Source organism: Peromyscus maniculatus, chromosome 2, assembly GCF_049852395.1.
Source record: "Peromyscus maniculatus bairdii isolate BWxNUB_F1_BW_parent chromosome 2, HU_Pman_BW_mat_3.1, whole genome shotgun sequence".
Classification (NCBI taxonomy): domain Eukaryota; kingdom Metazoa; phylum Chordata; class Mammalia; order Rodentia; family Cricetidae; genus Peromyscus; species Peromyscus maniculatus.
The window spans coordinates 128,857,313-128,884,653 of NC_134853.1; the positions used below are offsets into that span (position 1 = coordinate 128,857,313).

Consider the following 27,341-nt stretch of genomic DNA (forward strand, 5'->3'; position numbering starts at 1 on the left):
GGTCACTAGCCACCTCCAGTCCTGGTTGTAGGCGTTTGATATGTCGTGGCCCAACAGATATCACAGATGACCAGGCTATTAATCACCTTCAATTCCTAGCCTTCTGGAAAAACAGGTTATACATCTTTCCCTTTGAAAGGACAATTCTGGGTGCTTAACATTCCTGGCCTCTGGAGATCTGTGGGTGCAGGACCTTGTGCTCCCCACAGAGGAGGAGGAAAAGGTGGTAGAGGAGGCAGCAGCTACTATACATCATATAAAAGAGTCTGGATTTACCATATCAGCAATGGGATTCACCAGGGCTTTCACAATAGCCTTCGATTTTCTATAAAAGACCCTCGGATCTTGGGGATGGAATTTGTCTCAGTTTCTTCTCCTGCTGCTATGATAAAATAACCTGACAGAAGTAATGAGGGAAAAGGATTCACTTTGACTCACAGTTCAAGGTGTAATCCATCACAGCAAGGCAGCCAAGGCTGCAGGTTTGAAGCAACCCATCACATTCCAACCGAGGTTGGAGAGCAGAAAGGGGTGAATGAATGTGGTGGGATCAGCTTCCTCAGCTTCTCCCGCTGCTGTGACTTCTCTGCAATGATGGGCCTGGAACTGTGTGTGAGCCAAAATAAAATCTCCCTTTAATCGCTTTGGTTCCAGCGACACAAAAAGAAACTTAGGACAGAATTAGGTATGCCCTAAGGAGGCTAACAGAAGCATGAAGTATTATAAATGTTCGATGGTGTGTGCGTGTGTGTGTGTGTGTGTGTGTGTGTGTGTGTGTGTGTGTGTGTGTGTGTGACAGAACATGACCCTATTACAGGATTACATTTAGTAAATGTGGCAAAGATAGTTCAGAAACAATTTGCTGATTACTTCTGGGCTAGGCATTAAGGACATAAGGATGAGAAATGGCTGTTGCCCTCAAAGAGTTTGTAATCTAAGAGGAAGAAATCAATAAAAAGAATGTCGTTGCTCCTCAGGAAGCGGGAGGAAGAAAAGGGGGAAAGATCTAATCTGACTATGGGGTTCAGAGGTGGGTCCTTGGGAGGTGATCTGGATTAGACAAGGTCATTGGGAACATCCCCCATGATTGGATCCAGGAGGCTTTATAAGAAGTGCAAGAGACCGGAAGAAACACAGCTCTACATACATGGCACTGGTATGTTATTATATATATGCACTGTCCTGTATGTCCTTAGAATTCTGCCAATAAGAGTCCATTAACAAGCTGGACATGGTAGCACACATCTTTAATCCCAGCACTAGGGAGGCAGAGGCCAGCAGATCTCCAAGTTGTAGGTAAGCCTGATCTACAGAGTGAGCTCCAGGACAGCCATGGCTACACAGAAAAACCCTGTCTCAAAACAAAACAAAACAAAAAAACAAAAGAAGGCGGTCACTGTGAGGTTTAGAACTGTGACTTGCATGTTTAGAAGCACAAGGCAAAATAAATTCCTTTTCTTTATAACTCAATCTGATATGGTGTTATTGGTAAAAGAAAATGATCCAACATGTGTGGCATTGCTTTCATAGAGATGCTAGTCACGTGGCATCAGTTCAGTTCCCATGGACCACTTCCCCAGCAAACACTGAGTTCATGCTATGAACCGGGCATTGCACCACCACTAAGCATTCAGAGATTGCTGGTGGACAATACACCTGAATATATCCGATATCATTTCCTTCAGATTATTACTGTTGTTGTTGTTACTTTTGTTATTTTGTTGTGTTGTTGTTGTTGTTTTTGGTTTCTCTGTGTAGCCCTGGCTGTCCTGGAACTCACTCTGTAGACTAGGCTAGCCTTGAACTCATAGAGCTCCACCAGCCTCTGCCTCTTGAGTGCTGGGATTAAAGGCGTGCACCACGAACGCCCAGCCCTTCAGATTATTTTTAGGATATTAATTATATTGTTCTTCCAGAATGAGTTAATAATACTAGAGTGACTGTAATTCATCTCAGTTATAAAATATTTTAAAAAATGTTTTTCCTGTGCAAAGAAACAAACTGAAGACCTCATACATGCTAATCACTAGCTCTAGCATGAACTTACATCATCAGACCCAAGGAAATTTTTTAATACCTATCATTCTTATTCTTATTTAAAAGAATCATTAAAGCCATGTGGGATAAACCATGCCTATAATCCCAGCACTTAGGAGACTGATGCAGAAGGATTAACACAAATTGGAAGCTGGCCAGGGGCTACACTCTCAAACTCTGCCTCCCCTCTCCAAAAACAAATAAACAACCCTCAAAACATAAATAAATTTTTAAAAAGCATCATTAAGCTTTAATAGTATTTTAAGTAAAAATAAGCCAAGAACTAGAATGGCCAGAGCAGACAATGTATGATTTGGGCACAAGCCTTTCTTTTAAAAAATCAACATCCAAGCCAATGTCTTTGAGATCTTCCATTTGTTTTCCAAGGATACAATTGCACATTACAGTGGGACAGACCAGATTTTCATGTCATGTCTCCGAAGTACTTACGGGTTATTAACTGAGTGTTTGTGATTTTTCCATCCAATTTTTGCAAAGTGTTCAACTTTTGTTCCTGCAGAGAAAGCAAACATCAATCAATGTGCTGTTTTCTTCGGTTCATTATCAAATGTCACAGTGGAACTCTGTGTTTTGCTAAATATTTCCATAGTTTCTCTCACACTGCTATCAGGGTTAAAGACAGCCATCACTCATATGATTTGTTACAATTAAATCCAAGCATTACCCAAATTGAATCAAGAGACATATGAGATAAAAATAGTTCAAATATATTTAGTATAATTAAGATTCAGTTTCAAAAACTAGAAAATACAGTCTGGAGTCACAGTGCTTAGCTGGAAAGTACTGCCAGCAGTGACCCAGTGCCTGCCAGACACTCCCAAGCCCCAGAGTGAGTGGGTATACAAGTCACATCCTCCATGGCCTGATAAACAACCCCACAACTTCCCTTTATGATACAGCAGAAGGGTCTTTAGAAAAGTTACAGCCAGTGAATTATACACCCTTTCCAGATCTTTTTTGGTTTGTTTGTTTTTGTGTTTTGAGACATGGTCTCATTGTTTAGCCTTTGGCTGGCCTGAAACTCAATATGATGAATATGATAGCCTGGAATGTACAGAGATCGGCCTGTATCTGCCTCCAGAGTGCTAGGATTAAAGGCATGTGCCACCATGTCTGGCTCCCAGTTCTACTTTTAACCCCAAATAACCTGGGCAAAGGACACAATGGAATAGGTCCTATTCTGAGATTCTACTTAACTACAAACTAGGTGAACTTTAACCGTGTGGTGTGTCAGAGATTTGTGGCCACAGTACAGGACTTACACTGTCTTCCAGGGGTGGTGCCAGACACCTGCAATCCCAACATAGGAAGTGGAAGCGAGGAGGATCAGGATTTAAGGCCAGCCTGGACGACATTGAACCTTATCTCAAAATACAAAATTAAACAGGGCCAGATGCTGTACTACACATCTTTAATCTCAGTGCTCAGGAGGCAGAAGCAGGTTCTGTGAGTTTGAAGCCAGCCTAGTATACACTTTCAAATTCCAGGTCAGCCAAGGCTATACAATGAGATCTTGTCTCAGAATAAAGTAAAATAAAGACTTTGGGATGGCTGGAAAGATGGCTCCAAGGTTAAGAGCACTTCCAGAGGTCCTGAGTTCAATTCCCAGCAAACACATGGTGGCTGACAACCATCTGTAATGAGATCTGGTACCCTCTTCTGGCCTGAGATCTGGTGCCCTCTTCTGGCCTGCAGGCGTACATGCACACAGAACACTGTATATATAATAAATAAATAAATCATCATCATCATCATCATCATCATCATAATAATAAACCGTGGGTAGAAACTATAGGAAGACAGACTTGAGGGTTTGTTGTTGTTGTTTCTTATTTGGTTTGGGTTTTTTTTGGTTGGTTGTTTGTTGTAGAATATTATTTTAAGATGTGTTACATTTGCTTATGCTGTGGGCCATTTGTTTAATGATGCAAAGATGTGTTCCATTCTTTTATGTTGCATTAGTTTAACTCCGTGAGGCTGTGTTACTTTGCCTATCTAAAACACCTGATGATCTAATAAAGCGCTGAATGGCCTATAGCTAGGTAGAAGAAAGGATAGGTGGGGCTGGCAGGCAGAGAGAATAAATAGAAGGAGAAATCTGGGAGGAAAGGAAGAAAGAGCAAGAGAATAAGGGGAGGAGGAAGCTAGGGGCCAGCCACGTAGCCAGCCACGGAATAAGAGTGAAAGTAAGATATATAGAGGTAAGAAAAGGAAAAAGCTCAGAAGCAAAAGGTAGATGGGACAATTTAAGTTAAGAAAAGCTGGCAAGAAACAAGCCAAGCTAAGACCCATCATTTATAATTAAGAATAAACCTCTGTGTATGATTTATTTGGGAGCTGGGCGGGGGGGGGGGGGGGGACAGGCACGACACACCAAAGAGTAAAGGAAACAACAACAGTTGTTTTTATTTTGTTTTCATAGCTTTGTGGCTTTCCATGGAATCCAATTTCACATATAAAAGACCATCTCCTGGAAAAGGATTCTGCCAATCACTTGCCACATATTTCTTAAGCCTGGCACTAATCAAAGGCTGATGACCACTAAATCAGAACTGCCAGCTAATCTTTTAGGCTGTTGCCAGGCATAGAACATACCTGTAATCCTAGTATTTAAGAGGCAGAGGCTGGAAGATTAGGAGTTCAAGGCCATCCTTAACTACATGAATCCCTACCCCACCTCCCAAAAAATGTTCCACTTTAAAAAAAAAAAAAAAAAAAGAATTTTTGCTGTTCAAAGAGTATGCTTAGTATAGAAAGATCCAAATCTCTTAGAATCAAATTATAAAACCACAAAAATCTGCTGATTCTATCAAGTTAAGTTCTAAGATGTGGTGGTTCATGCCTATAATCTCAGCACTTTGGAGGGAGACTGAACCAAGAAGACTACATCAATTCCAGGATAGCCTGGGTTACACAGTGAGCCCCAGGCCAGCCCAGGCTACAGGGTAGACCCTGTCAACAAGCAAAAACAAATTCAAATATTTCAAATTTTAGACTAGAAAATTATTGAGCTATTCCAAGTAATACAAAACTTAAGAAAACATGTAAGTTTAAAAATACATCAGTACCAGGATTTCCAAGGCCAATGGAAGCTGCCACATCTGTCTCTAGAGCCTCCAGAAATAATAGAAATAAGAAGGAAAAGCATGAGTGTACAGTACCATATAATTAGCAAAACCAGAAAAATGGTGATGCCCAAACCTCAAAATCTCCGTAAGTTAGGAAAAGAGAAAAAACAAACACAGAAAAAGGCCAAATCCCAACCACAGACCTTTGGGGAAACAAGAGCAGCCTGAAGGAAAACAGTCCAGAGGAGAGAGGGCAGCCCATAGTCACTCAAAAACCACCATGGGAAGAGAACAACGCTCTCTCCAAGTGTGAACTAGAGAAAAAAAGTTCCTATAATAGAAATAAAGGACTTGTTTTTAAATCTTTATTTACTGTGTGCGCATGTGTAAGTGCTATATTTGTGTGTGATGTGTGGGTCCTGGGGATTCGAACTCAGGTCCTTATGCTTGTACAGCAAGTGCTCTTCTCTGAGCCATCCTCCCAGGCCTCCAAAAATAGAACTTTAAATTGTAAGTGATTTTTTTAAATCAGTCAATAAATAATAGACATTAGTGTTTAGAGTCCTTATCAAGCTGATTATCAAAATCTAAGTGAAATGGGTAATTTCCTGGCGAAATAGAGATTTACTAAACTTGATCCCATTGGAAATAGAATATGTAACCTAAAAGAAATACATGAAATTAGGCTGAGGACGTAGATCAGTTGGTAGGGATCTAGCATTTGGAGACTCTGGTTTCAATCCCAAGGACCACAAAAAATGGATGTAGTGATGCAAGCCTGTAATCCCAGCACTCAGGTGATGCTGGAATCATCAGGAGTTCAAGCACATCCTCAACTACTTAAGAGTTAGAGGCCAGCCTAGGTGGGCTACATTAAACCTGTCTCAAAAAAAAAGGTGGGGGGATGAAGGGAGGGGAGGAGAAGGAAAGAGAGGAAGAGCAAGGAAAGAGGAAAGAACACAGGACAGGGAAGGGCAGGGCAGTGGCCGCTGTGGCGCTCACCTGTCATCCCAGCACTCAGGAGGCAGATGCAGGCGGATCTCTGTGAGTTTGAGGCCAGCCTGAAATCCTGTCACAGAGAGATGAAAAAGAGAAAGAAAGAAAAGAAAAATAGCCGGGCGGTGGTGAGTTCCAGGAAAGGTGCAAAGCTACACAGAGAAACCCTGTCTCGAAAAAAATCAAAAAAAAAAAAGAAAAAGAAAAAGAAAAGAAAAGAAAAACAAATAGCACAAAGACAATTGCTAGGCAACTACCCAACATAAAAAAAAAAAAGAAAAAAGAAAAAAAAATTGGATTCAGACCATGTCATACCAAATTCTACCAAATCTACAAAGATCCTGCCATCCCAATGCTCCATAAATGGCTGCAGAGCATTAAAAGTGAAAATCAATCCTTTTTTTATGAGGCAAGTCTAAAACTAACACCCAGGGCTAGTGGGCTAGGGCCCAGTGACAGACAGGCCCCAGAGACAGGACACTTGACTAGGACAGGCCCAGAATCCCCAGCACCACAGGAAATAATAAAACAACAACAACAAAAACTTCCCCGTGATTTCAATGTGTCGAATGAGGCCTAACTAGTGCAGCCCTAAGTTCAAAAACAGAGTAAATTAACATCAAACTTGATAAACATAACCAAAATGGGGGTGGGGGTACAGCAGGGCATGATGGTACACCCCTGTAATGTGGGTACTCAAGAGACAGGGGCAGGAGGATCAGGAGTTCAAAGCCAGCCTTGAGACTCACAGTTCAGGCTAGTCTGTGCTGAATCAGATCCTGTCTCAGAAAAGATAAAATAAAAACAACAACAACAAAAAAAAAAAAAAAAAAACATTGAAACACAAACAACAGGGGCTGGGGAGATGGCTCAGCAGTTAAGAGTACTGCTCTTCCAGAGGACACGGGTTCAATTCTCAGCACCCACATGGCTGTTTGTAATTCCAGTTTCAGGGGATCCACTGCCCTCTTCTGGCCTCTGTGCAGCTGGTACACAGACACATATGCAAGCAAGACAGTCACCCACGTAAAAAGTAAAAACTTTTAAGTTTTGTTTTGTTTTGAGACATGGTTTCTCTGTGTAGTCCTGGCTGTCCTGGAACTCACTCTGTAGCCCCCAGGCTGGCCTCAAACTCACAGAGATCTGCCTGTCTCTGCCTCCTGAGTGCTGGGATTAACAGTGCACCACTACCAGTTAGCAATTTTTTTTTTTAATTTTTAAAAAAAAAGCAAACAACAAAATCATGAGGGACTTTGGAGCCAGAAAATGGTACGTGTGGGATAAATTAGTGAAATTAGGAGTACACCCTGCAGATTGGGTAACAGTATCATGTTAATATTGACTAATTTTTTTCTTGAAGTAGAGAAAGACTGGAGTTTAGCTATGGTGTCCAGGCTGGCTTTGGAGGCCTGGGCTCAAGCAATTCTCTTACAACAGCTCAGACACAGGCATCGATAGACTTGACTTGATATTAATATCTTTTTTTTTTTTTCTTTTGTCTTTTTTTGGTTTATCGAGACAGGATTGCTCTGTGAAACAGTCCTGGAAGTCCTGGAACTCACTCTGTAGACCAAGTTGGCCTTGAATTCCTGAGTGCTGGGATAAAAGGTGTGCACTACCACTGCCCAGCTAAAGTTAATTTCTTCCTTCCTTCCTTTCTTCTTTCTTTCTTTCTTTTTAAATAAAGATTTATTTATTATGTATACAGACGAGGGCAGCAGATCTCATTATAGATGGTTGTGAGCCACCATGTGGGTGCTGGGAATTGAACCTGGGTCCTCTGGAAGAGCAGTCAGTGCTCTTAACCTCTGAGCCACCTTTCCAGCCCTGATGTTAATTTCTTGATTTTGATTTTTATAATTTAGCTGTGAAAGTTTGTAATTTACTCTTTTCTTTAGACAGGGTCTTACTATGTAGCCCTAGCTAGTCTAGAACTCACTATGCAGATCAGGCTGGTCTTGACCTCACAGATATCCTTCTACATGGGCTGGGATTAAAGTGGCCTGCTCCCAAACATTTAAGTTACATAATAATATAGATAAAAGATACTAAAAATAAAAATAAGGATAGCAAAATATAAATAATCTAGGAAAAAGGTACTAGGAATTTTTTTGTACTATTTTGTGCCACACTGTCCATGAAGTCTGAAATTATTTCAAAATAAATGTGAAAAGTTTCAGGCAGTGGTGGTGCACAGCTTTAATCCCAGCACTTGGGAGGCAGAGGCAGGCGGATCTCTGAGTCCGAGGCCAGCCTGGTCTACAAAGCAAGATCCAGGAAAGCTAGGACTACATAGAGAAACCCAGTCTCAAAATTAAAAAAAGGAAAAGGAAAAAAGTGAAAACCATTAGGGCAACAACTCTTCATAAGTCCCTAAGTCTAAAAGTGAATCATACTATCTTTCAAAACTGATAATCTCTCAACTGACAACCATGAACAATTTCAATTTTTAAATTATTGGTCCAGGGAGAGGACTTTGTGGGTGTAAGAGTTGCCACACAAGCCTCATGACCTGGGTTTGATACACAGAACCTAGTTAAAAATGCAGATGTTGCCAGGCTGGTGGTGGTGCATGCCTTTAATCCCAGCACTCGGGAGGCAGAGGCAGGCAAGTCTCTGTGAGTTCGAGGCCAGCCTGGGCTACAGAGTGAGTTCCAGGAAAAACTCAAAGCTACACAGAGAAACCCTGTCTCAAAAAACAAAAACAAACAAAAAATGCAGATGCAGAAGCAAATATCTGTAACTCACAATGAACCTATGAGAGAGGGGACAGAGGCAGGAGAATCATCTGCACACCCAAGGACCACTAGCCTGCAGAACATAGTCCAGGGCAGAAGAAGCAGGAAGAGAGACCCTGCCTCGACAAGGTGGAGGGTGAGAACCGACGTGCATGGCATGGCACATGAGTACCCACACTCATGTTCACAGATGCACACAAAGAATAAGAAACAAACAAAACTGTAATCTAGTCACATCCCTGTCTAGAAAGCGAGGAAACTTAAGTTCTACATGATAGTCAAACAATTTGTTGCAAAATTCCTTATAACTTCATTTGCAAGATAGATTTTTTTAAAAACCACCCAAGCTGATTACTTAACCCAGTGCTCTACTGAGGAATCTTCTACACACAGTGCTATGATATCAACCACATAGAAACACCGTCCATACACTGGAAGGTAAGGCCAGGAGATCATTCATTGAAGAGGAATCTCTAGATTCCCATTTCACGTCCACCAGCAGCATCTAACAGCTCCGATTTCCTGTACTCTGCCCTCCTGTGTTGCCAAGCTTACCATAACTGGAGAGAGAGTATTAGCAAGATGGCTTTTGCGTTTTTCTGTTATTATTAGTCAAGACAAGAGTGTTTTCATGTTTAAAAAAACAGAACTGAAAGCCAGGCTTGGTGGACTCGATCCCCAGTGCTGTGAAGGAGGAACGCAGAGCCTCTGGGAGCAAGGTGCTGCAGTCACCTGTCAGCACCGGTAAATACAAACACATGAACAACTAAAAACGACCCTCCTTGCTACACAGTAAGTTACTGGATACACTGGGATCTTCCTCCACTTCCCAATGAGATGTTAAGCTCTCATCTGTGACATTATCAAAGAACCTCAAAGATATTTCTAGCATCTCCCCCCCTAAATTCCAATGTTAAACCTGGCCTGAATGACTGGGAGATGGGGCCTTTGGAGGGAGGCAGTGAACTCAATGCTCATGTCCCCACCAAAATTCACATATTGAAATCTAATTCCCAAGGTGCTAGTATTAGGAGGAAGGACCTTCATGAACAGGGTTAGTGTCCTCATAAAAGATCCCCTGGCAGAGCTAGGGGTGTGGCTTAGTTGACAGTGCTTGCCTAACATTCATGAAGCCCTGGGTTCAATCCCCAGCACCCATGTCATGGCTGACAACCACCTGTAACTCCAGTTCCAGGGGATCGGACACCTTCTCATCTCCAAGGGCACCAGGCATGCATGCGATGCACAGACTAACACACAGGCAAAGTACCCATACACAGTAAAAATAAATTAATTAAAGAGAAGCTATTTTATTTACATCTTATATATTCCAGTCTCTTCCACATGTCTTTAACAAATACCTGTTATTTCTTATTGCACAAATATAACTAGTAATAAGCCTGAAAGGTGATGCTGTTGCTATTATTTTGGGGCAGGCTGGCCTGGAACTCACTATGTGGACCTGGATGGCCTTGAACTCAAACAGATTCAACTGCCTCTGTGCAGGTTTAAAGGTGTGTGCCAGCAGCGGTCTCAACCTTCCTAATGCTTCACCCCTTTAATACAGTTCCTTATGTTGTGGTGACCCCAACCACAAAACTATTTGCAGCCGGGCGGTGGTGGCGCACACCTTTAATCCCAGTACTTGGGAGGCAGAGGCAGGAGGATCTCTGTGTGTTCAAGGCCAGCCTGGTCTACAGAGGGAGTTCCAGGACAGGCTCCAAAGTCACATAGAAAAACCCTGCCTCAAAAAAAAAAAAAGAAAAAAGAAAAAGAAAAAGAAAAAATATTCGCTACTACTTTGTAACTGTAATTTTGCTACTGTTGTGAATCATAAAAGGCATCCTAATATGCAGGATGCTCTCAGGTGACCCCTGTGAAATGGTCCTGTGACACACACACACACACACACAAAGGGGTCACAAACCACAGGTTGAGAACCACGGCTCTAAAAGGTGTTTTTTTGTTTTGTTTTGTTTTTTGATTTTTTTTAACATACCATATTTTTCCATATGCTCTTTCCCAGCAGACCCAAACATCTGTGGAGCAATAGGGTGGGCAGACAATCCATACTTATTGATCAAGACATCAAGATGTTTGTCAATCGGATTGGACCTATCTGCAAACTTAAAGAGAAAAAATAAAATTAATGAGCAGCTGATATAAAAGTGTTTCTTGCAACTTACAATATTGCTAAGACATTTGTTTATCCTAAGAGCACAGTAAACAAAAAATGGCATGTCAATAAAATCATCGAGAAATACTTTGTCACAGGAAAACATGAGAAGCTGGGTATGGTGCACATTCCAACACTCGGGAGGTAGAGGTAGGAGGGTCAAGAGTTTAAAACTAGCCTTAGCTACATAGCAAGTTGAAAGAGACCAGAACCCTCTTCCCTGCCCGCCCGCCCGCCTGCCCGCCCCCCAGGGTTCTCTTGAGCAGGGAGAAGTGAGGAATATGTAGATAGAAATACAGAAGAGAGAGACAGACAGAAAACACGGGAGAGCCTGGGTCAAAACCCAGCGGCCCTTTCTGTCTCTACTAAAGGGCTTTTAAAGAAATGCCAAGGGGTGGAGCGGAAGACCGCCCCCCCCCCCCAGCACAGCCAAGTGCAGACCATCCCAACCACCTGGTGACCATGCATGTCATGTGGTCAAGCCATCCCCTAATGCAGCCCTGCCATGTAAAGCAAGCTCAGATCTCACTAGGAAACTTTTGTGGGATCCCACAGCAAGTCAGAGGCCAGTTCAGGTCACACGAGACCCTGTCTCAAAAAATATATATACTTCCTTGATTACTATTTTTTTTTTTCTTTCTCCCAGGTTTTGTTTTTGTTTTGAGAAAGGGTCTCTCGGGCTGGAGAGATGGCTCAGAGGTTAAGAGCACCGACTGCTCTTCCAGAGGTCCTGAGTTCAATTCCCAGCAACCACATGGTGGCTCACAACCATCTGTAATGAGATCTGGCGCCCTCTTCTGTATACATAATAAATAAATAAATCTAAAAAAAAAATTTAAAAAAAAAAAAGAGAGAGAGAAAGGGTCTCTCTACATAGCCCTGGCTGTCCTGGACCTCACTATGTAGACCAGGCTGGCCTAGAACTCACAGAGATCCTCTGCCTCTGCCTCCCGAGTGCTGGGATCACCAAGCTTGGCTTATTAATTCTTTTAAGAAATGTTTACAGGGCCAGGGAGATGGGTTAGCAGTAGAGGCTCTTCCCACACAGTCTGATGACCTGAATTTGATCCCTGGAACCTACATGGTAGAACAAGAGAACCAACTCCTGCAAGTTACCTCTGACTTCAAGCCATGACATGTGAAGACACTCACAAGGACACACACACAAAAAACAAACACATGGAATTTAAGTTTTTTTCCTTAGGTTTTAAAAATACTTTGTTATTTTATATGTATGTATGTTTTGGCTGCATGTATGCCTTGTGTACCATGTGGTGCCCCCCAGACAGTTGAGAGCCACCATACAGATGCTAGAAATCAAATGCAGGTCTTCTGGGAGAGCAGGCAGGGCTCCTAACTGCTGATCCATCTCTCCACCCAGTGAATTAAAAAAAAAGAAAATATCAAACATTCGCTATCCACTACTCAAGCAGTAACTATTCAAGACTCGGGGAATAAAGGCATGAACATGTCAGCTTAAGATTCTGCTCATTGGGGCTGAAGCGATGGCTTGGAAGTTAAGAACACTGGCTGCTCTTCCAGAGGTCCTGAGTTCAATTCCCAGCAACCACATGGTGGCTCACAACCATCTGTAATGAGATCTGGTGGCCTGGCTTTGCCTCCTGAGTTATCTTCTTTTATCAAATTAAGTCATCAAAATACTGTGTATAAGCCAGATGTGGTGTCGAATGAATGCCTTTAATCCCAGTACTTGGGAGGCAGAGGCAAGCGGATCTCTGTGAGTTCGAGGCCCCTTGGTCTACAAAGCGAGTTCCAGGACAGCCAGGGCTACAAAGAGAACCTTGTCTCAAAACAAAAACAAAAACAAAAACAAAAACAAAAACAAAAACAAAAACAAAAACAAAAACAAAAACAAAACTGTATATTTTACTCCTATGACACACCCCAATTTAGAAGTAAATTTTCATCGGGAATATTTAATACACATTACATTTAGATTTCATGAAATTACAGTTGTAAAAACAGATTTATGGGCCCAAGTTATCCCAAATATATCAAAACGTTTTCAGTGATGGAACAGAGTATTAATTTAATCTTAAATTAGTTAAAATTAAATTTAAAATTCAGTTCCTCAGTTACTCAACAACAAAGTGTACTAACGGTTCCCTGACAGGTACTGCTGCTGTGACTAGTATTCTCACAAAGCAAGCATTCCTGGTTTTTTTTTAAAAAAAAAAAAAAAAAAAACGTATTTGGTGTGTGGGGTTGGGGGTGTGGACATGAGCACATCAAGGCATGTCTGTGGAGGTGAGAGAACAACTTGCAGGAACTAGTTCTCTCTACCACAAGTGTTCCAGGGATCAAGCTCAGGTCAGCAGCTTGGCACCCCGGTGAGCCCCGTCTCCTCAGCAGGCTCTCCTTCCTGCTCAAAATAGTAACTCTTGTTTCTATTAGAAGGAAATGTTGCTTCAGTGCATGGCAACCTATAAAAAGCGGAAAGTTGTACTACGTTATACAGTAGGACAAACATGGAACTGAGGCCAAGCAGGAGCTTCTCCACAGAGATCCACCTAGGGGCAGCACACATAACAGCCAGTTGTTTTCCTTAAAGTACCAAGGAACCTGCCTTGAACCAGAAGTTCAAGAGCATCCTCAACTACAAAGTGAGGCTGAGGCTGGTCTGGGCTCATGAGACCCTGTCATAGTAAAGTAAAATGTCAAATCATGGGCTGGAGAGATGGCTCAGCAATTCAGAGAACTCAAGCAGCTAAAGCTCTGTTCCCTGCATCCACAATGGGAGGCCCAAAAACTCCAAATCCAGGGGATCCCATACCCTCCTCTGGCCTCTGCAGGTACCCCAGCACATGTAGCACAGAATCACTCACACATACACACACATACACACACACACACACACACACACACACACACACACACACACACACACACATATGCGCGCGCTTGTACAAAGAAATAAAAACAAGTAAATCTTAAAATATATGTATTTTTTAAAACATCAAATCATATTCTCTGTTGCTTACTAAGAGACTATTTATGATGGTCATATGGACAGTTTTCTCATAGTGTTAAAACAATTGCAAAATAATAATAAATGAGACTCACTTTTATTCCAAGGGACCCCTTCTCCATCTTCTCAAAACCAAGAGCCAACACACAATCTGCCACACCTTAAAGGAATTGTAATTTTTTGAAATTTTAAATTTCTAGGCACACAACAAAATACTATTAAATATTTCAATATAAATATTAATCTACTCCAGGTATGTGGCACACACCTTTAATTCCAGTATTTGGGAGACAGAGGCAGGTGGATCTCCTTGAGTTTTGGGACAGCCAGAACTACAACAAAATTTGTCTCAAAAACAAAACAAAATATAAATAAATATCAATTTACATGAAATAAACAGGCATACCATAATCCTATACAATTATTTATTTATTTGTGCATATGTATACACTTGTGTTTGTGTATGGTGCACATGCAGGTGTGCATACTTGTGCATGCACGTGGAGACCAGAGGTGGATGTTAAGGGTCTCCCCCAATCACTCCCCTCCACCTTGTTATTGAGACAGGTCTCTCTGAACCTGAAGGTCACTGCTTTGCCTACACTAGTTGGATAGCCAGCTCCAGGGACCCTGCTGCCTCCACCTTCCCGGCACCAGGCACTGGGATTACAGGTATATGGCACCATGCCTGGCCCTTTTAATTTTTTTTTGACAGGGTATCACTATGTACCTCTTTGCTAGCTTGAACTCCGTGTTGGGATTGAAGGCCTATGCCACCACTCCTGCAAGACAGGATTTTCTACATGGGTGCTAGGGATCGGCACTCAGATCCTTACATGTGCATAGCAAGCATTTGACCCGGCCATCCCCCAGCCCCCTCAGATGTGATCACTTAAAAACTACAGTGACGATTATTTTTCACATTTATTGAGTTGGTGTGTGTGTGTGTGTGTGTGTGTGTGTGTGTGTGTGTGTGTGTGTGTGTTCGAGCAGCACATGTGGAGGTCAGAGGGAAATGTGGAAGAGTTGGTTCTCCTTCACTTATGTGCATTCCAGGGATCAAACTCAGGCTTGGTGGCACACACCTCTACCTATTGAAAAATCAAGAAGGAGCTTAATTCTGCCCCTGAGTCTCATTATACTAAGAAAATTTTCTATTAGTGTGAAATGTTTCAGTAAAAAACAAATATAAAAAGCTATTTACAGCAGCTGGAGAGATGGCTCAGCGGTTAAGAGCACTGACTCCTCTTCCAGAGGACCCAGGTTCAATTCCCAGCACCCACATGGTGGCTGACAACTGTCTTTAACTCCAGTTCCAGGAGATATAACACCTCTTCTGGCATCCATGGGCACCAGCCATGCACTTGGTACACAGACATACACGCAGGCCAAACAGTCATACACATAAAATAAACCAAACAAAAAAATATAAAGTTATAATTTTTAAATACTTTAAATTTAACTATGATTTTAATTAAACTTAAAGGGGATTCCAGCCGGGCGTTGGTGGCGCACGCCTTTAATCCCAGCACTTGGGAGGCAGAGCCAGGCGGATCTCTGTGAGTTCGAGGCCAGCCTGGGCTACCAAGTGAGCTCCAGGAAAGGCGCAAAGCTACACAGAGAAACCCTGTCTCGAAAAAACCAAAAAAAAAAAAAAAAGGGGATTCCAAATAAAGTCTCAAAAGAATTGATTGAGGAGGAAAAGAAATCTAAAAATTATATTAAAGTTCAAGTGAAGAGCAAAACGTGACAAAAAACTACCAAAACTTTTCTTTAAAAGAAAGAAAGAAAGAGCTACTGGAGGATGCAGCTCAGGGGTCGAGCACTTGATCAGCAGGCATGGAGTCCTGAGTTCAGTCACCAGCATGAAGGAAGAGGGAGAGGAAAGACAGACAGACAGACAGACAGACAGACAGACAGACAGACAGACAGACAGGGAGAGAGAGAGAGAGAGAGAGAGAGAGAGAGAAACAGACAGAGAGACAGAGAGAGAGAGAGGAGGGGGAGGGGTGGGTAGGGGAGAGAGAAGGAGAACAAGGAAGGAGAAAGGGGGGCATCAACTTTAAAGACAACAAGACGACAGTACCAGGAAGAGGTTGAGGCACCGGCTTACGGCGCAGGAAGATTACAAGCTCCGAATTCAGAGCCCTGTGCAGTAGAACAATCATCAAATCGGCAGACAAGAAGAGGGCCCAATAAAAGGCCCAGTAAGTTTGGAAATGAGACTATGATCCATTAATATATACTTTATATAGATATAAATAGATATAGACATATGCATGCGCACATGAAAATATTTGGCCACCAAAACAAAACGAAACAAAAACCCTGTGCATAAATGCTTATGGTAGTATTCTTCATAACAGCCAAAAAGGAGAACCAATAATGTCCATCAAAAGATGAACACACAGATAAGCTAAAGCTTAGCCATGAAGCAGAATGCTATTTGTCCATAAACGGGAATAAATACTGGCACATGCTCTAAGAATGAACTTTGAAACAACAGACTGAGTGAAGTGACATGGCCTGTGTCTCATGACGCCACCGAGAGGAACAGATGAGTTCACAGAGACAAGAAGCAGGTGGCGGCAGCGAGGGCCCAAGGTGGATAAGAAACCAGGAGTGACGGCGGCTGGTTTTCTTGGGCTTGTGATCTTACTCCTTGAAACAAGGTTTTCATCACAGTGATGGAATGCTCTAAAACACACAGTGACGATGGCTGGACCTTATGACCATACCTCGTCACCGTAAACTTCATGACATGGGAACTTTATTTCAACAAAGCCTTTGGGAGGCACTGGGGACCACTGCCTGGTGGTACGGTGCCTGCCTGGGGTCCTCAAGGCCCCTGGTTTCATCGCCAATACCACAAAAACAAATACCACAAAATGAACAAAGGTTCGTTTTGAAAGCAATACATTTTATATGTCAATATGTTACAGAGCAATCTTTCCCGGGTGGCAACACACAGAAGTGATTAAAAGGAGACAATAACCCCATATTCATTTAAGAACCCAAGACAAGGACCAGCAAGATGGTTCTGCAGGTGAAATTCCTTGCCACCAAGCCTGACAACCTGAGTCCAATCCCCAGGAACCACACGATGGAAGAAAAGAACCAACTTTCATAAGTGGTCCTCTGGCCTCAATTTATGTATGTGCCTTGGCGAATTTGGACACACAAACAAATAAATAAATATTTTAGAAAACTTTTTAAAAGAACATTAGAGCAATAAGCAAACACTCAGGGCTGGAGAGAAAGCTCAGTGGTGAAGGGCACTAGTTGGTGGCTCACAGCCATCTATAACTCCAATCCCAGGAGATCTGATGCCCTCTCCTGGCTCTGTGGTCACAGCATGTGGGGCAGACATATGTGCAGGCAAAACATCCATACATAAAATAATATAAAACACTAAATAATAATAATAATAAGTAAACATGCCTTACCTCCTTGAATCAGTTGCCGGGCCATAAACAAAGCAGTTGAACCAGTGGAACAGTTATTGTTGACGTTGATTATAGGAATGCCGGTCAATCCCAAGCTGTGATAGATAGCCCTCTGGCCACAGGTGGAGTCCCCTACAGAGAAACAAGACAGAACGTTACCGCCCACAGCACAGAAACCGTGGGGCTGCAGTCCAGCATGCCCATGTGACAATGCTTTCACTGTTAGGACTGTCCTAGTGTCCAACACAGGCAGGATGGCAATGCACTGTGACCTCTGAGTCAGAAACAGCCATAGCACTGACTGTCTCTGATTGTGCAAACATAAAAAGCAGTCACAACAAATCTTTACATGCACTCTCTTTCCTTTTTTTTTTCCCTTGAGACAGGGCTTCATGTAGCTCAGGATGGCCCGGTGCTCACAGCAGTCCTTCTGTCTTAGCCTCCTGAGAGCTGAGGTTCCAGGCCGGACCCTCACAGAGGGCAGCAAAGAAGCATGCACTTCTGATGTCTTCCTCTTCCTGTCTCCTCCTGTTCCAGCCAGGATTGGAACCTGGACCCTAGTACTTGCTAGACTGCGTCCCTGATCACAACCTTGCACCTTATACTTCCTTTATATGGAAGGAAGTAAACAGCAGGTAACGTAGTTAGGGTTTCCACTGCTGTGAGGAGACACCATGACCATGACAACTCTTATAAAGGAAAACATTTAATTGAGGTGGCAGCTTACAGTTTCAGAGGTTTAGTTATCATCATCATGATGGGACATGGCAGTGTACAGGCAGACATGGTTCTGGAGAAGTAGCTAAGAGTCTTACAACTTGCAAGCAACAGGAAGTTGACTGTCTCACTGGGAATATCTTGAGCACAGGAGACCTCAAAGCCCACCTCCACAGTGACACACTTTCTCTACTTTCTCCACACCTACTCCAACAAAGCCCTTTGGGGGCTATTTTCTTTCAAGCCACCACATCAGGTAACAGCAAATAATTCACTCTCACCGAGTTGTAATAAAAGAAATGATGGTTCATGGACACTTGATTCTCACACATATATTGTTAAAGGCCATCACAAGGCCACTATCTACTTTTCATATAAACGTTCCACGATTTAAACCACATATGGTAGCACAGACTATAAGTTTTGGCTTCCCAGGAGGCTAAAGTGGACGGACGGATTGCTGAAGTCTACAGGTTAGAAACCACCATGAGAATAATGTGACACTGCATCCAAAAAAACTTCAGGAAGCTTTGTGGCTAAGGACATAGCTCAGTTAGTAGAGTGCTTGCCTAGAATGCAAAGGACCTGGGTTCAACCCCCAGCACTGCATAAATCGGGTATAGTGGTGCATCCCCATTATTACATCATCCAGTAGATGCATGCAACAGGATCAGAGGTTCAAGACCATCCTTAAATTTGAGGCCAGCCTGGGCTGCGCGAGACCCTGTCTCAAAAAAATTTTTTTCCACTAAGTTGTAGAGATTCTGTATGCATCCAGGCCTTACAGAAAATGACCCACACTGAGTACAAACATGACCTCCCACACACACACCCCAAGTAACACGGCCCACAAGGCAGGAACGTGGGAACAGCGAGATGACAGCAGCTGGGGGTTCAGACTTGCCAGGAGTCTTCTAAAAAATGGCAAGGCTCACCAGTGCCATGGTAATAAACGCATGGATTCTCCTGGTATCGTGAAAAGTAAAGCAAATCAATGATGGCTATGCACGAAGACTCATCAATAGTATCATACATTTTAGTTATTTTGACTAGCTAAGAACAGGATACCATTACTTCTAACATATAAGCTAGTAGCTTTCAATGGTAAAAATACCATTTTTAATTGTATAATTTAAATTCTAAATTGTATTAATTTAAAAGTATAATTGCCAAAATGCAGCAGTGGGCTGAGGAAATGGCTTGTCTAGTCTGTACAAAGTTCTAAGTTCACTCCCCGGTATTTACAGTGGAGTAGGTATGAGAAATGGGTAGATGTGAGTCAAAGGGTACAGACTTCCTTCTTTTTCTTTCACCCCAAGACAGGGTCTCGCTATGTAGATCTGACAGGCTGCCTGGAACTCACAGACATCCAGCTGCCTCAGCCTCCCAAGTGTTGGGATTACAGACACAAACCAGCATACCCAACTGAAAATGTGTGTTTGTTTTGTTGTTGTTTTGAGACAGGGTCTCACTATGTATCTCTGGCTGTCCTGGAACTCACTCTGTAGACCAGGCTGGCCTTGAACTCACAGAGATCCTCCTGCCTCTGTCTCCTGAGTGCTGGGATTAAAGGCGTGCACCACCATGGACAGCTAAGAATTGTTTTTTAAGTGGTTGTTTTAAGTGCTATGAAGAAGCTTTTACCAACTGAGCCATATTGCCAACTCCCAAAAACAGCATTGTAATTTGCCTCCTGTTTTGATAATACCATAATGGCGAGAACACTGAGCCAGCACACAGAGGTAACCTCCGAGTTCTGTCCTGAGGGTTAACGTTCACTTATGAATTTGCTGCTAGATTTTATGAGCATAATTTAGAGCACTCTGCTTACATACCGTACACATAGCCAACGCATGCCTGCTCCACAGTAGAATAAGGGATCTGGGCATCTGCCAATGCCTTCTGGCCTGTGAAAACAAGACAAGTTCATCAAGAAAGCACCGGACAACGTGGCTTCCGGTAAGGCACATTCAGAACAGCGTTTCTTCAGACGCCATTTACTTCTTTGTCGTCGTCGTCGTTGGTCCGGTTCGAATGACAAAGTCACCACCGAATCCTCCCAGAGCCCCCTCCCCTTCATCCTCTGAGCCACTGCGCACCACTTTTCCATATCTTCTTTCTGATGCTTTCTCTCCTAACTGCACCCCAAAATAAATACACTAAATTCCATGAGTCTCTCTCTGCATGCAGCCCAGGCTGGCCTGTAACTTACTGTGTAGCCGAAGCTGACCTTGAATTGCTAATCCTCCTGCCTCCACCTCCCAGTGCTGGGGTCACAGGTGGAGACCACCGTGCCCCTTTTCTGTGGTATGGGGGTGGTGAGGTCAGAGCACAATGGGTTAAACAAGCGCCCTAGCAACCGAGCTCATCCTAGTGCAGAACCAACTCTATACGACCATGTTGGAGGAGGTGGGTCGCTAGGGTGGCCTCTGAGCTTTCAAAAGCCCAGTTCGCCTTCTCCCTGCCTGCTGCCTGCAGATCAGGACGTAAGCTCTCCGCGGCCACTCCAGCGCCTGCCTGTCTACTGCCATGCTCCCCACTATGATGGCGATGGACTCACCCTCTAACACTGTAAGCCAGCCCCCAGTTAAAGGTCTTCTTTTATAAATCGCCTTGGTCATGGCGTCTCTTCATAGCAAGAGAACAGTGACCGAGACAATGACCCTGCTTTCCTCTCCCCAGAGCCTCTGCCATCTGTCCCAGTTACACTCTGTTGTTGAGACAAAACGTTCTGACCAAAAGCAACTTAGGGAAGGACGGGGGTTTATTTAGCTTGCACCTCACTTCACAGTCTATCACTGAGGGAAATCAGGGCAGGAACTCAAAGGCAGGAACCATGGAGGACCACTGCTGGCTGACTCCCTTTCTGTCTTGTTCACAAGCTCATGCTTAGCCAACTTGATTACACAAACCAGAACTACTTGCCCAAGGAATGGTGTCACCCATAGTGGGCTGGGCCTTCCTACATCCATGAACAGTCAATCCCCCACAGGCATGCCCACAGGCCAATCTGACCTGGGCAATCCCTCAATGGAGACTCCTTTTTCAGGTGACTCGAGGCTGTGTCAAGTTGACAAAGTTAAGTAGGTCACCATCCCAACACACAGCTTAGTAACACATGAAAGTATACAATGGTGTCTGCTTCAGCTATTTAGCTGCTAAACATGCCCATATGTCTTTTCCTTCCCTTTCCACTGCACCCCAGGACAAGCTCCATGGGAGTTCTTCCCCATGACGGTGGTTCTTTTTGTGCTTGCAAGGCTGCTCTACTCACGGAATAAGCACAAACCACACAATAAGCTATTCAATGTTCAAAAATACTTTTCTATTACCTGCTTCCTTTGCCATATCAGGATAATCCCTTGAATTTTGACCTCCAGGCTTCGTGAACTAGAATACAGAAGAGGATGATAAATAGAAACAGGTATAGAGGGTTTGTTTTGTTTCACAAGAGTATCACAGAAATTCATTCAGTTATTCATTCAACAAAAACACTGTACTGGACTAAGGATATGTCCAAGTGGGTAGAGCAATGAGGCATGGTGGCCAAGGCCTGTAATCCCTGCAGGAGGCTTGCTACACACCAAGTTCTGGGGCAGCCTGGGATTTATGACACACACCATCCCGAAAGAGTGGTTCCAGGGCTGAGACTGCAGCTCAATTGGTAGAATGTATGCTTTCTTGGCATGCATAAAGCTCTGGGTTTGATCACCAGCACTGCACAGACCACGTGTACAGGCTCCCACGTGCAATCCTAGCACTCAGGAAGTGGAGGGAAGGGGATTGAGCATGGAAGGGTCATCTATTGTTACATCTATTGTTACATCTATTGTTACAAAGGGAGTTGGAGGCCAACCTGGACTACATGAGAGCCTGCCTCCAAGTAAAATAAAATTTAAAAAATCAGTAATTCTAGCTAGGTGTGGTAGCTCACACCTTCAGCCCCAGCACTCAGGAGCAGAAGCAGGCAGATCTGAGTTCAAGGCCAGCCTGATCTACACAATCAGTTACAGGACAGTCAGAGGCATGTAGAGAGACCCTGTCTCAAAAACCAAACATTTAGCTGGTAAAATGCTTGCCTTGCGTGAGGATGTGAGGGCATACTTAAAAAGCCCCAGTGTGGCCACCTACTTATGACTCCAGCCCTAGGGTTAGCAGGGACAGACAGGTCACAGGGGCTCACTGGGAGTCAGAGACAAGGGAGAGTCCATCACAACAGAACAAGGTAGACAGAGCCTGAGGAATGGGACCCGAGGCTGTCCTTCAGTCTCTTACACACGCGCACACACAAAGTTCAAACTGTCCTAGCTTTGGTCACTGAGAGCTTTGTCAAGTTGGCACCTGAATCTTGACATAACCCAAGGGGGCCCTGATTTCCTCACAATTAATATGACAAAATTCTCCAAACTTATCTTGATCATCTCTTACCTCACCTAGATTTTGCAATTTCTCCAACCAACATGTTCTCGTAATAGAGTAAGATTTCAGGGGTTGGGGGCCTAGGAGCCTGGAGGTATATAACTCAATTGGCAGAGTATCTAACATGCATGAAGCCCTGGGTTCCACCTCCAGGACCACACAACCAGGACAGGACACTCACATCTGTAATCTGGATATTCAGGAGGTAGAGGCAGGAAGGTTAGAAGTTCAAAGTCATCCTCAGCTACATAGTGAGTTTGAGGCTGGAATGGGATAAATAAGACACTTTCTCTGGAAACAATAAAAGCTATTTCAGAACCCCAGAGGACCACAGATTTGGCTACTTTTCTAGGTCTCTTCAAGTGACAGAGCTAGGAGTATATATAAAAGGTGAAAGATCTCATAAACTCACACCTCCCACTCAACGTTAGTATTTCAGTGTGTTTTATCTGTGGGTTGGTTGGTTTGTTGAGGTTGGTTTTTTTTTTTTTTTTTTTTTTTTTTTTTTTTTTTTTGAGAGAGGGTCTCATATGTTAGCTCAGGCTCATAGCTTCAAACTTGCTATCTTCGAAGGTTAGGATCTTGTCTCCATGCTACAGCATTTTCCTGGCATGCTCAAGGCACTGGGCTGGATATCCTGTACCAACAACTAATTTAAAAATTAACAAAGAGTTTGGACAGGGCTGGCAAGATGATTCAGCAGGTAAAGGGACTTGTCACAGGAGGCTGGTGACCTGGGTTTCCCATAGCCCACAAAAAGATGCAAGGACAAAATCAGCTCCATAAAGCTGTCATCTGAGCGTTCTTTCTCTCTCTTACACACACACACACACACACGCACACGCACGCACGCACGCACGCACGCACGCACGCACTTTTTGTAAGTTTAAAGGATGCTTTCTGAGCATGAGTAGAGCTTATCATCTACTAAGCTCCACTGGAAGACAATGTCGTAGCAAGTTGACTTTTCCCTGGAATCGTTTCAAATAATTCCCCCAACCCATGACAGGAAGGTAGTGTAATTTTGGGTGTGTTTTCTAAGAACAAAGCTAGGAGGCACCGTGTCACATCGAGAATTTTGGTGGTAGTTGGGTTTGGTTTGGTTTTGAGATCATTCTGCTACCACCTGCAGAGCGCTAGAGTTACAGGAGTGTGTCACCAAACTGGCTTCGATGTGCTTTTAGTTTTGTTGTTGTTGTTGGGTTTTTTGGGGGGGAGGGAGTTGTTTGTTTGTTTGTTTTGGGGGGGTTGAGACAGGGTTTCTCTATGTAGTTTTGGTGCCTGTCCACATATACCCGCCTGGCTCTGCCTCCCAAGTGCTGGGATTAAAGGCATGCGCCACCACCACCCGGCCTTCTACCTGCTTTTAATCTTCTAAATATTTTTTGGCATCTCTGCTTATAATTTCTGCTCCAATGCACATTGTTACTTATTGATTTAATGAGATTGGGGGTGGAAACGAAGAGATAAGTTCATGTTTTCAATCTTCCATGCTTAACTAAAAATTCCAAATTACCTTTTTTCCTTTTTTGTTTGTTTATGTGGGTTTTTAAAAATCTACCTTCAGTTTGTTAGTGTGTGTGTGTGTGTGTGTGTGTGTGTGTGTGTGTGTGTGTGTGTGTAGGGTCCACTTGCTCTGCAGTACATGGGGAGGTCAGAGAACTTAAGAGTCAGCACTCTCCTAGCAGTGCATGAGGACCAGAGATCAAACTGAGGGTGTGAAGGCTGATGGAACGGACTTTTACCCACTGATCATCTAGCTAGGCCTTGGTCTTTGTTTAAGATAAGGTCTTATGTAACCCAGGCTGGCTCTGAACTCGCTATGTAAAGTCGAGGATAACCTTGAACTTCTGATTCTGCTCCACCATCCACCGAGTGCTGGAACTTTGGTGTGTACCACTACGTCTGGTTTACCCAAGAGTGGAGGAATCATGCCTTCACCCATGCTTGGCAAGTACTCTACCAAGTGAGTTCGATCCCAAGTCCAGTCTTGCTTTTTTCCCTCATCTTTGCTCACATATAACACATAGCACCCATACTGAATAAATGCTTAATGAAGAAACCATTTTTATTCCTTTCCTCTTCCCTAATGAATTTTTTGTTGTTGTTGTTGTTGTTTTGTTTTTTGTTTTTTGTTTTTTGAGACAGGATTTCTCTGTGTAAGAGAGCCCTGGCTATCCTAGAACTTGCTTTGTAGACCAGGTTGGCCTCGAACTCTCAGAGATCCGCCTGCCTCTGCCTCCCAAGTGCTGGGATTAAAGGCGTGCGCCACCATGCCCAGCTCTCCCTAAGGAAAGAATATTAATGCCTCTTTCACCTCTACCTCCCAAATGGAAAAAAAAATAAGCACACCTTATTTGTTTCTTATAAAAAAAATGTGCTTTTTCTATACAGTCCATATAAACAGACATTAGACAACCAATGGAAGACTGTTTAAAATGGAGCATACTGGGGGTGGGGGGACACCTGCAGTCCCAGGGCTGGGGAAGTTTAAAGCCAGCCAGGTCTATATAATAAGATACTGTCTTTTTTTTTTTTTAAAGCTAGAAAACACTTTTGAAAGTTTTACTATCCACCTGTATCAAAAGCTCCCCCTCTAAAAAACAGTGGGATGGTATTAGTCAACTTTTCTATTTACATGTTTTGAATGAATTGCATGCTCTCAGCCTGATACTAAGATCATATAAAACTTGCCAGGAATGGTGGTGAACGACTTTAACTCCAGCACTCAGGAGGCAGAGGCAGGATGATCTCTGAGTCTGAGGCCAGCCTAGTCTACAGAGCAAGTCCCAGGACAGTCAAAGCTACACAGAGAAACCCTATCTTGAAAATAATAACAATAATAATAATAATATAAAATTTAAGGCTGTTTTTTTTCACAGAAAAAAAATTCTCTCAAGTAACTCTTTCACAAAGTATATCCATCTAATATTGATCAGCAGGGATTATCATTGTGGGGAATACAGTAGTGAATAATCGTGGTACCCACCCTGTAGTAATACATTAGGAGACTACAGACATCTAAACAAAAATTTTCAGTGCATCAAAGTAAATTAGAGCTGAGCTCAAGGCTCTGTGAGAAAGCCAAGATAATCAAGGGATTACTAGAAGATAAGATCTGTCCCTTTAAGAGCACAAAGAAGTTAACCAGGGGATGCCAACTGATGTAAGTAGTGCCCCTCGATGCGAAGCAGCAGAAAGTTAAGCCAGAAGCTACAGGTAACTTGGCACTACTAGGGCACGGAGGGGAGTCTGGGTATTGAGAGAGGTGGCTGTGGGAGCTTCTGGTCGCCTTAGTGCCAGAGAAACAGCAATATGGTCAGAAGATGGAGGGAACCGCACCTGCATTAGGAGCCAAGCGTCGCTTGTTTCTACCCACATCCGCACCTGCTGCTATCTGAGAAGGGCACTAATAGCCACTACAGAGGTGGTGGCATTCACAATCTCCTCTTCTGTCACACAGCCCTGGCCTCCGTCCAAGCTCCAAATGTTTTTTTGTCGTTTTGGTTTGCTTTCTTTGGTGAAAACAAGGTCTTGCTACATAATCCTCGATGACCTCGAACTCCTGGTCCTGGCTGCACCTCCGAAAGCTCACACTACAGACAGATGCGAGCCTACCTCGGGATTTAGAATATAAGGAAATATGAGGTGTAGGTTATCTTGGGGGCGCCTTCACGGGCTCAGCAGAGAGAAAAGGGAAACAGGAAGGTGAAGAAAACAATAGCTGCGGGAACAAACCCGAGACACGGCGACCCCAGGAGGGGCACCACACACCCACGAGTGGCCTCTCTGCAGCCCACGCGACTCTAGGAGGGAATGGGACGGCAGTGCAGACGGCGACCGTGCCCTGACCACGCTTCCCTGTCACCTCGGGGCTGCGGGGCATCACAGGGGCAGATGTCCCGCGCCGCGCCCCACAGCTCTGTTTACCTTGGTCATGCCCACGCCGACCACGAACACCCGGCGCAGGCGCGGAGACGTCAACGTAGCGGAAGGCATGGCTCCAGAAGCAGACCCAAAGGAAAGCGCAAGGGGAACGGTCGCCCACAGACTGCAGCCGGTGCCGAGCGGGAGCGCTTTGAGGCCGCGGTACCCAGCCCTGGGCGTCGGGGGCGGGGCCGCGGCGTCGGGGGCGGAGCCGGGTTATGGGGACCGGAGGGAGGCGGCAGCGCAGGGTGTCTGCGCGTGCGCGGCGGTCCTAGTGGCCCGTCGTTCATAGGGCGTTTTGAGTGCCTGATCTAGACCTAGGCGAAGTTTCTCCCGCAGGAGGAAGAAAGTCCTATAACCTGGCATCTGCACCACTCCGTGTTTTGTTGCTGTGCCTCCGCCCTTTACAGTGAGAGCGGGAAGGCCTGGAATGGAAGGGCCGGCCACAGGGGGAACTCAGAAGCCTGAGGATTCTTTGGAGTGTCAGAAACGTTCTGACTCTGTTAGAGAGGACAGCTTCAACAATCGGTGTGTGAGCTACAACGCGAGGTACACGAATAAAGTCAGAATTCTACATGTGGATAACGTGTTTTTTAAAAAAAAATTTAGTCAGAGCCCGGCTTAGTGGCGCATGCCTTTAATTTCCCCCCCCCCCCACTTTGGGAGGCAGAGGCAAGCAGATCTCTAATGAGTTCTCAATCCATCCTGGTCTACAGAGCGAGTTCCAGGACACCTAGGGTTACACAGAGAAACTCTGTCTAAAAAAAAAAAAAAAAAAAAAAAAAAAAAATTGACATGGCAGTGAGC

General features: G+C 43.9%; 1 protein-coding gene across 3 annotated transcripts in view; it reads right to left on the reverse strand.

Annotated features, from left to right (window-relative positions):
• Positions 1–27,000, reverse strand: part of Scp2 (sterol carrier protein 2) — an 87,337-nt gene extending 60,337 nt beyond the window's left edge. Inside the window, exons 1-7 of one of the 3 annotated variants that reach the window (XR_013049274.1) lie at positions 26,538–26,981; positions 21,521–21,578; positions 20,024–20,095; positions 17,472–17,603; positions 14,121–14,185; positions 10,860–10,986; positions 2,488–2,551 (exon numbers count right to left, since the gene is read on the reverse strand). Coding sequence is in view for 2 of the 3 variants with exons in the window: in XM_006977724.4 (XP_006977786.1) it covers positions 2,488–2,551; positions 10,860–10,986; positions 14,121–14,185; positions 17,472–17,603; positions 20,024–20,095; positions 21,521–21,578; positions 26,538–26,606 (587 nt within the window). In the remaining variant the exon portion in view is untranslated. Of the gene's footprint in view, positions 1–2,487; positions 2,552–10,859; positions 10,987–14,120; positions 14,186–17,471; positions 17,604–20,023; positions 20,096–21,520; positions 21,579–25,949; positions 26,064–26,537 lie in introns of those variants that run through there. The other 2 variants (XM_006977724.4, XM_076564694.1) reach the window with 2 other exon arrangements.
• Between the last annotated feature and the right edge of the window lie 341 nt (positions 27,001–27,341).